Here is a 13151-nt window from a genome sequence, read left to right on the forward strand (position 1 = left end):
GAGGCTATTAATTCCCATTCTGCAAATGCGGGTGTGCCTTCTGTAAGCCGTTCTGCGTTTAGTGGCACGCAGCTCGGAGGAGGCCACATCCCGACCCAGGCAGCGGGGCGGATTGGGGCTGGGGGACACACATGGGAACGGGACCGGAGACACGCTCCGCTCGGGTTGGTTTACGGTTTCTTGCGGGACGGCCAGGCTCCCGGCACAAGCCACACCCCTTTAGGAATCCCCGCCCCCTCCGCTGCCCTGTACCTATCCGCCGCGAGCCAGACTCCCGGCCAATCAGAAGAAGCGTTGGGCGGGCACTGCGGTTCGGTGAGCCAATGGGCAGGCAGCCGGAGCGGGGCTTGCCCGGGCAGGTGGGAGCTGCGGGCCGCTTGGACACCACGTGCGGGCCGGAGGACACGCGCCGCGCTTCAGGTGATCTCGGGGACCCTGCTTGCGTTGGGGCGCTCGGGCGGGCTGGCGCGGCGTGTCCCCGACCCCGGGGTCCCGCGCGCGGTGTCCGCCCCCGGCCTGCGGTGAGGGACGGCAGGGGCCCGGCCGAGCGGCTCTCGGGGCCCGCGGGTGTGCAGGCCCGCGCGCCGCCTGTGCCGCGTCCCCGCCCTGCCCGGGGGTCTGGGGCCTGCGCGGGGCGGCGCCGGGCGCTGGGGCGCTGGGGCTCCGTCTGGCGGGCTCGGCCCCGCCGCTGCGGCCAGCGAGTGACGACCGCCCGAGTCCCTCCCGGGCTGAGGCCCGGCCTCCCCCGCGGCGCTCCTCGGGGAACGCGGGCGGCCGCGGGAGATCGTGCGGGGCTCCCGGCGTCTCCTTGCCTTGCCCAGAACTTTGAGTAGCGCGGGGGGATCTCAGCGAGCCCGGTTTTCTCAAATTCGGGCGCCGATTAGTACCACGGCTCGGGGATGGGGTCGCGCGCTCTGCAAAATACAGCTTCTCAGATCCCGTTCCCCAAAATGGCAGTTAGGACGGCGTGGGCGGTGGGGGGGGGTAGGCCTGAGGATCGGCGTTTTAAACAGACGTTCTAACTGCTTTGGCGGAAGCCCCAAACCTAGTTCCACCCTCGGTTTTAGTAAACCCTCGTTTTGTGGTCAGGGGAGGGAGACTTGGTCCAGGCCATCTAGCTTTTAGTGCCAGGGCACCAAGGAGCGGGCCTACAACCGCGTGCCGCCTTCCCGATCGGCCAGCAGGTCGGTAGCCCTGCCACCGCGGGCGACTGTGACTTCGTGGTGCCCTTGGGGCCTTTGCTCTGAGGACTCTGCTGCTGGGGTCCTTGCCTTAGGCCACAAGCCCCGCGCCGAAGGCCCGGTGGCTGCTGATGCCCAAGTTCCTGGCTGGAGGGAGATTTGAGTGTGTCCTTACCCGAACTGTTGTGTTTTTTGAGGCAAACTTCCCTCCGACCTCGCTGAGCTCCCACTTGGGGCGCAGGATGGGCGGGGCATGTCCTAGATCATTAATTGTTGGTTCTGACGTGTCAGCAGGGTCAGGGCCTGTAGAAGAGGACTTGTTTTCATCCCTCGAAACACAAGGCCACTTTTTCTCAGGGAACTGAATTTCTGGCTTCTTTGAAACCTTGCCAGCGGGGTCAGGGAGGCCACCAACCCTGCTCCCGGGCTCAGCTCCTGACCTGCAGAGCCCAGATCCCTCTCAAAGAAGGGAAGGGGCCCTGTTCTCTCCATTGCTGGGCTGGGGCAAATTGAGGTTCTGTATTGGTCAGCTCTAATATGTGACCTGTCGAGATGAGGGTGTCGATTATAGTTACATGCACTTTTAAAAGGGAGAAGGCTTCTTGGGGAGTGGATGAGCAAGCCAGGGGGAAGATGAGTCAGGATGGGTCACTGTGCCTCGCCCTGGCGTCACCCAAGTAGCACTCCTCCCCACGCCTCTTCATCTCTGCCACTGCTGTTCAGATTCTTCTCCAGAGCTCTTCCTATAAGGCAGTGGGGATCCTGTTCCCCATCAATCCCTGGATTACACCCAAACTTTCACCCCCCTCCAGAAACAGTGGTCTCTCACTGTTCCCTCCACCCTCTCTTCTCCCCCACGACCTCCTTTTCAGATGTTCCACCAGCCTCCTTGCCCTCTCACAGTGCAGGTGCTTTGCCTCCTGGACTTCGGGTCTGCATTTTCTCTGGATGCCCTTCCCTTTCTGTGCTCCTGGCAGACCTTCCTGAAACCCCTTCAGCATGTCCCTCCACTGCCACCCTTCACTAACCCGGCGTTTCTGTCTGTCCAGTACTCGGACAGGTGAGTCTGTCCTTCGTTCACTGCTCCCATCCTTAGCACACCCTGGTGAGAGTCTGACGGTCTCCTTGCCACATTTCCCTGTCACCTCCAGCTCTGTCTTACCCACCGTCTGGCAGGTAGCAGGCCCGGCTTCAGCTCCCTTCACACACTTCTGGAGAGGACCTGCCCCATGCCAGGTCCGGGGCTGGCTGTTGGGGGAGGGACAAAGACACACACGTCTCTATCCCTGCCTTCAGAGCGCTTTGAGGTAGACGCTATGTAACTGTTGTCTTAAAGTGTGGTAAATTCTATGGTTGTGCTGTCAGGCATGGAGGGGTGAATTTCTTTGCTCCCCAGCTAGACTGTAAATGTCTGGGGTTAGGAAGTCAGTGACTTCCCTCAGTGCTCTGGGATTCCCTCAGTTGATCAGCAGACACCAGTCTGGGGATACCAGCTTAGGGGCTTAGGGTAGGACCACCAGGGTGTGTGGTGGCCTGCCCAGAGTGGGGACAGAAGGTTAAGTGGTAAAAAGGGAAGAGGGACAGTTCCTCCAGCCATGTCCCACCTTGTACTTTGCTCCCCAGTGGCATCAGGCTACTCGTGGGCCCCTCTTCCTCAGCCCTGGGTTCCTTCTCTTTCCGGCTTTTGCCCCTCACATGGCCACCAGTTCATCTCCCTGTCAGCTGGTGGGTTACTGTTTATTCTTCACCGAGATTTAATCTCTTCCAGCAAGCCTCCCAGAATCATCCTCCAGCCTGTTCTGCTTCCCTAGCCCTTCTGACCCAGCCCTGCACACGCCTTGTACTTTGTTTCTGTCTCTGCGGCGAGGCTAAGCTTCTCGGAGTCCAGGATCCGCCTTTGTTACTCCGTGCTCGGCACCTGGCACAGTTGGGACCTCAGGGAGCCTCAGGGCGTCTCTGCAACCCAGTGGGATGAAGGCTTGTTCTGCAGGCCTTCCTGGAGGGTGTAGAAAGAAGAGGAGGTATGTGAGGGGGAAGAGCAGTAAGGGGAAGGTCTGTGGCTTGGGAGGGGCAGTGAGGCCGGGCCGGGGCAGCTTTGGCCTGGGAAGAGCTGGTTACCAACCTGGGGAGAGTCTTTCCCTCTCTGGGGGAAACGGAGCAGGTAGTTATGAGCCCTGCCTGTATATAATGTATGCGGAGCAAGCACACGTGCATTGTGTCGTCTGGTCTTCAGCAGGAAAGGGGGTAGTAGGGCCATTTCACATGCAAGGAAGCAGAAGCTCAGCACATCAGGTAACTTCCAAAGAGCCGAGTTAAACCCTGCTCTGCCTACTTGAAAGTCCTGGTTTTCTGGTCTGTTAAAAATGTACCAGCTGACTTAGCAAGTGAGTGAAGCTTTCTAAACACGGCCCCTCGCTCTTGGGCAGCGGCTGGCCTTGTTGCGTGGGATTTGCAAACCCACACGAACTTCACACATTTCCAGTGTCCAGTGATGGAGGGACCTGCAGACACTCCCTTTTCTGTTTCTCCTTTTTGTGAGCTGAGCCGGTTTACCAGCATACCCCTGCCTGGAGGCTGTGGCGACTGAGCCACATGCCTGGCTATTGAAAACTGTTGTGATGAGTGAAATAGAAAATCACTTAATAAATCACCTTATTTTGGTGAACACATAACCAAAAATACAGCTGTTGTGAGGGGCTCGTGAATTTTTTTCTCCAGTTTCTGAGGGTCTGTGCTTTCACAACGGATTCTTTGTTTTTTAAAAATCTGGGATGGGGTTGCCTGGCTGGCCCAGTTGGAGGAGCGTGCGACTCTTGGTCTTGGGGTCATGAGTTTGAGCCCCACGCTGGGGGTAGGGATTACTTAAATTTTAAAAATAAAATAAATTAAAAAATTTTTAAATAAATTTAAAAAAATTAAAAAGATTGTGTGTCTGTGTGTATATATATATGTTTCTGTAGCCTTTATTTTCCCATATCTGTACCTCTCTAAAACTTGTTGATGCTGATGCTCGTGGAGGTAAGCAGTGACTCGGAGGCCGAGACCGTAGATTCTGGGTTCACATCAGCTTGTGTGTCTTCCTACCTGAGCAGGTTACTTAACCTCTGTGCTTAGTTTTCTAACCTGTGGTTCAGGTCGTTGGGAATATTTAGTGATTCCATGTAAAGTACTTAGAACAGTGATTTGCACGGGGGCTTGACTGAGTACAAGCAAGGTCCTGGCCTCAGTGTGGGAGCTAAAGCGTAGGGCTCTAGGGCAGCCCTGCTGTGAGCCCTGCAGGCAGGGGCAGGGATGGGGCTGGCCGGGCACACCTCTCACCCAGCCCCTCTGCTCTGTGTGTTCTCTCTGCAGAGTGCCGCCCCCCCGGCAGATCACCGCCCCCCACCCCCCGCAGGCCTCACTTGCCGCGAGCGGTGAGCTGACTGGGATGGTACCCCGGGAAGGCCCTGAGTCTGCGCGGTGCCCGTGCCCTTCCCTGGCTAGCCTGCATGCCAAGGATATGCTCCGGAGGAAGCACAAGAGGAGGAGCCGACAGCACCAGCGATTCATGGCCCGGAAGGCGCTGCTGCAGGAGCAGGGCCTGCTGAGCATGTCCCCAGAGCTGCGATCCTCCCCACTGCCCATGCCGTCGGTGGCCCTGCAGGGCACTGAAGCCGCCAGCAGCGGGATGCAGCGTCCAAGGAATGAATCGGGAGGTGCCTCGTGGAGCAGAAAGCCCACCCCCAGGGAGTCCGCGGGGCCCTGGCCCAGCAAGTGCGTGGCTATCGACTGCGAGATGGTGGGCACGGGACCCCGAGGGCGGGTGAGCGAGCTGGCCCGCTGCTCTGTGGTGAGTTACCATGGCGACGTCCTCTATGACAAGTACATCCGGCCCGAGATGCCCATCGTGGATTACCGCACCCGCTGGAGTGGCGTCACTCGGCAGCACATGCGTAAGGCCATCCCCTTCCAGGTGGCCCAGAAAGAGGTGAGGGCGGAGGTGGGGGCTTGTGTGGGTGGGTGATGGCCAGGGAAGGGCAGCCCTGGGTTTGAGTCACCACTTAGCCACTGGAAACGAGAGACTTTGGGGAAGTTGCTTAAATTTGCTGAACTGTGGCTTCCTTCTCCATAGACAAGGGTGCCTAAAATCCTGACCCATCTCCATGTAAGGATTGTTGGGCTGTCCCATGTGATAATGTTTGTGGACAGACTGTGCCAATTGTAAGGTGTAGAACCGCTCACATGTTACATTTTCTTTTCTTTCTTTTATTTTGAGGGAGAACGAGTGAGAGAGCACAGGCAGGGGGAGCGGCAGAGCAGGGAGCCCAATGAGGGGCTCGATCCCAGGACTCTGGGATCATGACATGAGCCGAAGGCAGACGCTTAACCAACTGAGCCACCCAAGCACCCCTGCATTTTCTTTTCTGTTTTAAAAGTACTATGTATCTGTTTAGAATTTGTAAGGCCCACAATCCTGTCACCTTCAGGCCTTAATGTTTCCATATATTTTCTTAGTTTTTCAGTGTTTTGAAAAAGATAAATTAGTGGTTGGGACTGCACTAATGTGCCAGGAATTCCCAGTTGTGCTTGACCGTAGGAAGCCCCTAAAGCCTTGTTAACAATCTCAGCTCTTTGTCCCCAGATCCTTCCATGGAAATTCTCATCTCATAGCCCTGTGGGCATGGGGACAGCTCTGATGTGTGTGTTCCTGAAAATCATGCTGTGCCAACTTGCACAACGAAAACCTCAGAGCTTATGGGGAACATGGAATTAAGAATACAACACTCAACATGCCTCCTAATAAAATCACCCCCAGGACAAAAAGCTAGAAACCTAATGACAGTGGTAGCCCCCATTTTGCACAGGCTAGATGGTTAAGACATGCGTCAGTAGTAAAGGGGGCACTTTACCTGAAAACATCCTGGTGGCTGCTTGTGAAAGTGGGTGTCAGGAAGGTTGCGGTTTCTGTGCTGGTGGCGAGGGCCCAGGGGTTCCTGGAAATGAGCCTGGTGGCATCAGGTTCAGGTGGTGGTGGCTCATCACACCCATGAACCATGAGCCCCCTGCGGGCTGTCGGAGGCGTGTGCGTTTTCTGCCTTCCCACGTGCCTCAGGTTAGCTGCGTGCAGTTTTCTTTATTCTTTCTTGCCTTTTTTTTTTTTTTTTAAGATTTTATTTATTTGAGAGGTAGAGAGGGAGGGAGAAAGCACAAGCAGGGGGAGCAGCAGACCCCGCTGAGCAGGGAGCCCGACGGGTTTGATCCCAGGACGCTGGGATCATGACCTGAGCCGAAGGCAGACGCTTAACCGACTGAGCCACCCAGGTGCCCCCGGGTGCAGTTTTCTTCGTTCACTTAAATGTTTCTCACGGGCAAAATCATGCATAGGTAAAGGTGAAATTTTGCATTATTCTCAAAGAGTGTCCTAATATAGCAATCATGCTGGAACATGCATTTTCAAAATAAGCATTATAGCAGAACTGCTTAGTGTTTCTGGGTTATTCTTGGGTTTAGGTGAATTTGGGAAATACTGGTACATGTGGTCTGGCGTCCTCCTTTCTCACATGAGATATGGCCTAAGCATGGCCTTCAGAAAGTTTGGAGATGATTTACCGAGCGTGTCGCTCGGGCATATTAGCAACAGGAAGGGAGGCCTGCGGCAAACCCTCTAGCTCCTTGGTGCTTCCTGGCCTGGTTGGTGGGGCTCGAGGAACAGGACCGTTTCTTGTCTGCTCAGACTCAGCCCATGCGGAGTGTGCTTTGTCCCTTCCCACCGCATGCTGGTGGGGCGGTGTGACTGGAGTGTGGTGGCATGTTCCCACCACGGAAGTCTAAATGGCACCCTCTCCATCTGCTGTGAAAGCTGGGTTTAGTGATAAGCCGGACCTGGCCAGCAGAAGTGCGTGGCGGGTGATAAGGAGAGCCGGGCTCAGTGCCGAGGGCTGGGGGGCATTGCAGGCCTGGGGCCCGAGGAGGGCGGAAGACAGGGAAGAGAGGCGCACATTGTGCACATGGCGAGCACTGAGCCAGAGAGCAACGGTTTCCAGGGTGGGAAGTGGAGTCCTGCACGGCCGAGGGGCAGAGGGGCAGAATCCCGAGGAGGGAGGCCGTGTCTGCTGATGCTCACAAAAGTTGCTGCTCGTGGGTTTATCTCCAGGGCCAGGCCCAGGTCTGTGGACGTCAGCCAGCGGGTCTCTCAGTCAGCTCCTGTGTGCTGAGCTTCCACGGAACATCACTCGTCAAGTCAAACACGGTCCCTGGTGTATCAGCTGAGCTGCCATGGAGGGCCGGTGGATAGACTGCCAGCGCTAAAGGCGTACTTAGCAAATGTGGCCAGTCCGCTCCACCACGGGAGAGAACCACAGGGTCCTCACGTTGCCGGGGCAGCGGTGGGGGAGGCCTCCTGACGTGCAAGAGTTGGGTGGGGAGGGGGAGGGTGGTGAGGTCTTCCAGGCTGAGAGGGGAGAGCCTGCGCCAGCAGGACACAGTTGCTTGTGTTGATTCACTGGGAGACTTACTCCACGCGTGACTTCCTCGCACGCGCCCAACCACCGTGGAGAGCGCACTTTTACTGCTTAGAGGGCTGACGTGTGCCCCAGGGCGTGGCAAGTCGAAGGGCCGGGCTTTGGACTTGAGGCAGCGTGGCTGAGTGTGGGGCTCGAGGCTCCCCTCTCCATGCTGCCTCCCTTCGCAGGGATCCACGCCCCGGTGGTCAGGGCGGCAGCATGTGGCCTGCGCCTCCTTGACAGTGGGGCCTTCCCCCCCCCCCCTTTGTCTGCTCACAGATCCTCAAGCTCCTGAAGGGCAAGGTGGTGGTGGGGCACGCGCTCCACAATGACTTCCATGCCCTCAAGTACGTCCACCCTCGGAGCCAGACCCGGGACACCACTTACGTGCCCAGCCTCCTCCACCAGCCTGGCCTCCACACCCGCACCCGGGTCTCGCTGAAGGACCTGGCCCTGCAGCTGCTACACAAGAAGATCCAGGTGCGTGGGACAGGAGCAGGTGGTGCGAGTGACGAGGGGCCCCGGGACAGGGCAGGCGGCTGTGCCTCCGGCTGCTTGTCATTCTTACCCCCCACCCCTCCCTGGGTAAAGCACGGTGTCCCGCACATACGGGCAGCCCTGGGTGTTCTCTTCACCGTCCTTCGTCCCCAGCAGATTGTGACAGCTGGCCACAGGCTTGTGGGCCGGGCTCTTCCAGACCTGTCCCCCACTCAGTTCCGGGCTCTGTCCCTGCACATCACGCAGAACCCACCTGTGGCAGCCCGAGAGGTGGGGCCTCCCTCAGGGGCAGCCAGTAACTCTTGCTTTCCCGAGTAGCACCCAGGCCCCCACCCCATCCCACCCCCGTCCCAAGAGGACGCGGTCGGTGATGAGGGCTGTCGTCGCAGGTCGGCCAGCACGGGCACTCGTCGGTGGAAGACGCCGTGACGGCCATGGAGCTCTACCGGCTGGTGGAGGCGCAGTGGGAGCAGCGGGAGGCCGTCAGCCTCCCGCCCCGCCCCGAGGACCGGGAGCCGGACGGCAGCACGGACATGGAGGAGTACATGGAGGACCAGTACTGGCCCGAGGACCTGGCCCAGGGCGCCCGCGGGGGGACGGGGGAGGCAGGGGATAGAAGGGAGTGAGGCGGGAGAGGCCCCCCGGCGGCCTCCGAGCGGAGGAGTGGGGTGTGGGGGGGCCGGCAGAGCCCTGGGCACGGCACCCCGGGCAGGGCAGGATGCGGCCAGCCGGCTGCTGGCGTCCAGGGAGTTGGGGCCATCTGTCCTCTTGGCTCCCTCCACCCAGGGCTGTTGTGGGCACTTACCCCCGCCCCAGCCCTGTGGTTTACTAATGGCACTTTACAGACCCTATGAAAATGTCAGGGGGGCAAGCTTGGAGGACGCAGCGGGAGGAGGGCGTGTGCCGTGTGCCGGCAGGCCTCCCCCAGCCCCGTGCTGTGCTGTCCGGGCAGGTGATGTCTCCTCCCTGTGGTGTTCGCTCAGCCCCGTGACTTGGGGTAAAGCTCTCCGCTCTTACTTTCCTCTGCCTCCTCCACAGGCGTTGTCAGGTTCAGAATGAACATGTCCCTGAACCTGTAGAGTTGAGGCTACTCTGCGGGACATTCCCTTCCTTTCTGTCTGAACTAGAACTCTGGGTGTTGCCATAGTAGGAACCCAGCTAGGCTGTGACGGACAGCAGAGCGCCCCGGCTCGTGGGGAGGTGGCACCAGGACTCACCAGGCACTGTTCTGAGGGGGGGAGGGCGGATGAGCTTTGGGTGGAGAGGGTGGTGTATTAATTTTGACCCAACTCAGGCACAAGCCTGAGAAACAAGACAGCAGTTTGAGTTCTGGGACCCCTCTGCAAGGCCACCATGTCCGTGGGGCGAGGGCCAGGCCGGGGCAGCCTTGTCCACACTCGGGCTGGTGTCCCCTCGGGCACTTTGACCCACAGTTGCTGTGGTCATTGGGTTTTCTCCAACTTTCTGGATAGGTTCTCTGTCAGGATCTCATCTGCCACCCCTCTTTCCTTCTTTCCCAAGGGGCAGTTTGGGAGTATTGAGGTTAACCAAGAGCTCAGGTCCACACCGACCTTTGAGCCCCATCTTTGCTTGCCACTTAAAAGCTTTGAGACCTCGAGCAAGGTCTCACTCTTGAGCCCGTTTCCTCCTCTGTAAAATGGGGATGATGCTACAGCCTACCTCATAGGGTTGTCCTGGGGGTCAAGTGCTGAGTGCTCAGCACTGTGCCTGGCACGCTGTGTTTTCTTCAAGGATCCGTTTCAGCCTCCTCTGGGTAATATCTGAACCAGGCCCTGGGGTTGAGTGACTGTGACAAGGCTGTCCTCACTTGGCTGCTCCAGTGGGGGCAGGCTGACGACACAGCATGGAGGTGCCCGGTCCTCACTGCGCCCTGCGGCTGGGCGACCTTTGTACACTCAGCGTCTCCCTCTGTGTGCAGGAAATGACAAGGGTTCTTATGTCAGTCTGACCCCAGCAGCAGGGCCAGGAACCGAGAGACACTACTGAAACCACACTACTTCCAAGTTGTTTGTGCCCAGCTCCCTCCCCGTCTGCAGGGCAGGGAGCCGCCTGATGGCCTGGCTCCACACTTTGTTCTCGAGTCCTTCAAAGTGTGTAGTTGGTGCCAAACGCCCAGCCCAGCCCAGCCCAGCCCAGCCATAGTTTCGATTCTTTGGGCTACGGGTTGAAGGAAGATGGAGCTGCTACCAGTGGGAAAATGTACTGGGTTTAAAATCAGCTTTTTTGTAAAACCATTTGTTCTGGAATAAAACTCAATTAGAAAAGTGGGTGAAGGGGCGTTTTCTGAATTCTCAGGCTGGAGTGGGCTGGCTTGGTGGAGGGATTGTGGGGTGCTGGGGCACTGAGTCTTGCTGGGTGCTTTGGCCTTGGAGGTGGGAGCTTTCAAGATGATGCTCTGGGATGTGACAAGAACATTCTAGAGCTACAGAATTTATGTCGTTTATTTTTTAAAATTTTATAACTGCCTTATTGTAGAACACAGAGTTTGTTTCTCCTGAAGCTATGTACTCACTTTTCAAGAAAATGTTTAGTTCTAATTGTGATAAAATACACATATCATGCAAGTTACCATCTTAACCATTTCTAAGTGGTGTTAAGTATATTTACATTGTCGTACCGCCAAATTCCCGAGCTTTTTCATCCTGCGAAACTAAAACTGCTCATTAAACACTAACAGTCCACCCTCTCCTCCCTCCAGCCCCTGGCCACCACCATTCTACTTTCTGTTTCTCTGAATTTGACTAGATACCCCATATAAGTAGAATCATACAGTATGTGTCTTTGTGATTAGCTTATTTCACTTAGCCTACGGCCCGCAAAGATCATTCATGTTGGGTATGTGTCAGAATGTCCTTCCTTTTTAAGGCTAAATAATCATTTGGCTGCATAGACCACAATTTGTTGATCTCAGTGAACACTTGGGTTACTTCGCCTGCTTGGTTGTGAATAATGTTGCTGTGAATGTGGGTGTACAGTATCTTTGGAATTCTGCTTTCGGTTCCCATGGGTGTAGACCCAGAAGTGAGATTGCTGGGTCATATATGGTGGTTCTGTGTTGTAAGCTTTGGAGGAACTGCCATACCGTCTTCCACAGGGGCTGTACTAGTTACTAGTTGGCCTTCCCACCAGCAGCCCATAAGCTTTCCAGTGTCTCCACATCCTCACCCACACTTACTTGTTTTGTTTTGTTTGGTTTGGTTTGGTAGGGTAGGGTATCCTAGTGGGTGTGGAGTGATACCTCATTCTGGTTTTAATTTGCATTTCCCTAACGAGTAGAGATTTTGAACTTCTTTTTGCATGTTTATTGATATATACTTCATTTTTCACTTTTTGTGTCTTTTAAAAAATGTATCCCATTAGCAATTTTGCATGACCCACAGGAAATCACTGACATTTGACTGAGACGCTTCTGCCTGCCATCCAGGATTGAGAAATTCACACATGCACATTTTGGAGCATAGGCCCAGCCGAGACAGATGGCTGGGCAGGAATTCAAAGGTCAGGGTGCCTGTAGGGAGTGGTGTCTGATCCACTGTTAGGAATCATCCACCCAGCCTGTGCCCTGTGCCTGGGGCCATACACTGGCAGCCTCTGTACCTTGTACAGTCACAGGCGGGCCAACTGAGGCAGGACGTGGGTCTCGTAAGGCTGAGAGGTTTGCCCTGAGTGACTCACCTGACCTGGGATTTGCCGGCGTGGTCTGGCCGAAGGGTGACACCAGTTAAACTGGGGAAGCATCCCCTCTAGGAGGAGCCCCTCCCCCACCTGCCCCTCCCCCTGGCTGGGGTCAGGGCTTCCTCCCCTGGGCTTTCACCCTGCCTGTGTCTAACCTCAGTGCACAATACCTGGGAAAACATTCAGTAGGTCCCAGGCAGGGCTCCAGGTGCTGGGGGCCTTGCAGCAAACCAAACAAATGGGAGCCGGAAAAGTAAATGAACAAGATACACGGTTATTTCCGATGGCGCTAATTATTCCTACAGAAGAAATCCAGAAGGGAGAAGAGGTGCAGTTTTTTTTGTTTTGTTTTGTTTTAAATTTTATATTATTATGTTAATCACCATACATTACATCATTCGTTTTTGATGTAGTGTTCCATGATTCATTGTTTGTGTATAACACCCAGTGCTCCATTCAGTACGTGCCCTCTTTATTTTTTTTAAAAGATTTTATTTATTTGAGAGAGCATGAGCAAGAGAGCACAAGCAAGGGGAGCAGCAAAGGGAGAGGGAGAAGCAGACTCTCCGCTGAGCAGGGAGCCTGACATGGGGCTCGATCCCAGGACCCTGGGATCATGACTTGAGCTGAAGGCAGACGCTCAATGACTGAGCCACCCAGTGCTCCATTCAATACGTGCCCTCTTTAATACCCATCCCCAGGCTAACCTATCCCCCCACCACCTCCCCTCTAGAACCCTCAGTTTGTTTCTCAGAGTCCATAGTCTCTTATGTTTCCTCTCCCCCTCCAATTCCCCCCCTTCATTTTTCCCTTCCTACTATCTTCTTCCTCTTTTTTTTTTTTTAAACATATAATGTATTTGTTTCAGGGGTACAGCTCTGTGATTTGTCAGTCTTGCACAATTCACAGCTCTCACCATAGCACATACCCTCCCCAGTGTATCACCCAGCCACCCCATCCCTCCCACCCCCACCACTCCAACAACCCTCAGTTTGTTTCCTGAGATTAAGAATGAGGAGGTACAGTTTTAAATAGAGGCCAGAAAAGGCCTCAGTGGGAGGCCTGGAGGAGAGGGAGCAAACTGGGTAGATAACCTGGAGGCAGAGCTTTTGAGATAGGGTAGCACATGCCCAGGCCCTCTGAAACAGACAAAGCCAGTGCGGTGGAAGGAGGTGAGAAGGGGTGGTGAAGGCGGGCTGGTGAAGGCGTGGAGAGGGGCTGACCTTTGCAGCATGAGTGGAGACCTGATCCTGCCCTCCTGGCCCTAGGACCCAGAATGGGAGGATGGGGGGGT

The 13151-nt window shown here is 56.0% G+C and overlaps 1 protein-coding gene across 3 annotated transcripts; it reads left to right on the forward strand.

Moving 5' to 3' along the window:
* Positions 1–328: 328 nt before the first annotated feature.
* AEN (apoptosis enhancing nuclease) lies at positions 329–10750 on the forward strand. 3 transcript variants are annotated; one of them, XM_035024103.1, is made up of 5 exons: positions 376–420; positions 2950–3202; positions 4533–5148; positions 7943–8143; positions 8551–10750. In XM_035024103.1, the coding sequence occupies exons 2-5, from the start codon at positions 3153–3155 to the stop codon at positions 8785–8787; spliced, it is 1104 nt and encodes a 367-aa protein (XP_034879994.1). In that variant the 5' UTR covers positions 376–420; positions 2950–3152; the 3' UTR covers positions 8788–10750. The 3 variants fall into 3 exon arrangements, with proteins under 3 accessions (XP_034879996.1, XP_034879994.1, XP_034879993.1); XM_035024102.1 differs by lacking the exon at positions 376–420 and adding an exon at positions 745–2241; XM_035024105.1 differs by lacking the exon at positions 2950–3202 and having other exon boundaries at positions 329–420.
* The last annotated feature ends 2401 nt before the right edge of the window (positions 10751–13151 follow it).

This window comes from Mirounga leonina, unplaced genomic scaffold (assembly GCF_011800145.1).
Source record: "Mirounga leonina isolate KUSES-001 unplaced genomic scaffold, KU_Mleo_1.0 Mir_178, whole genome shotgun sequence".
Classification (NCBI taxonomy): domain Eukaryota; kingdom Metazoa; phylum Chordata; class Mammalia; order Carnivora; family Phocidae; genus Mirounga; species Mirounga leonina.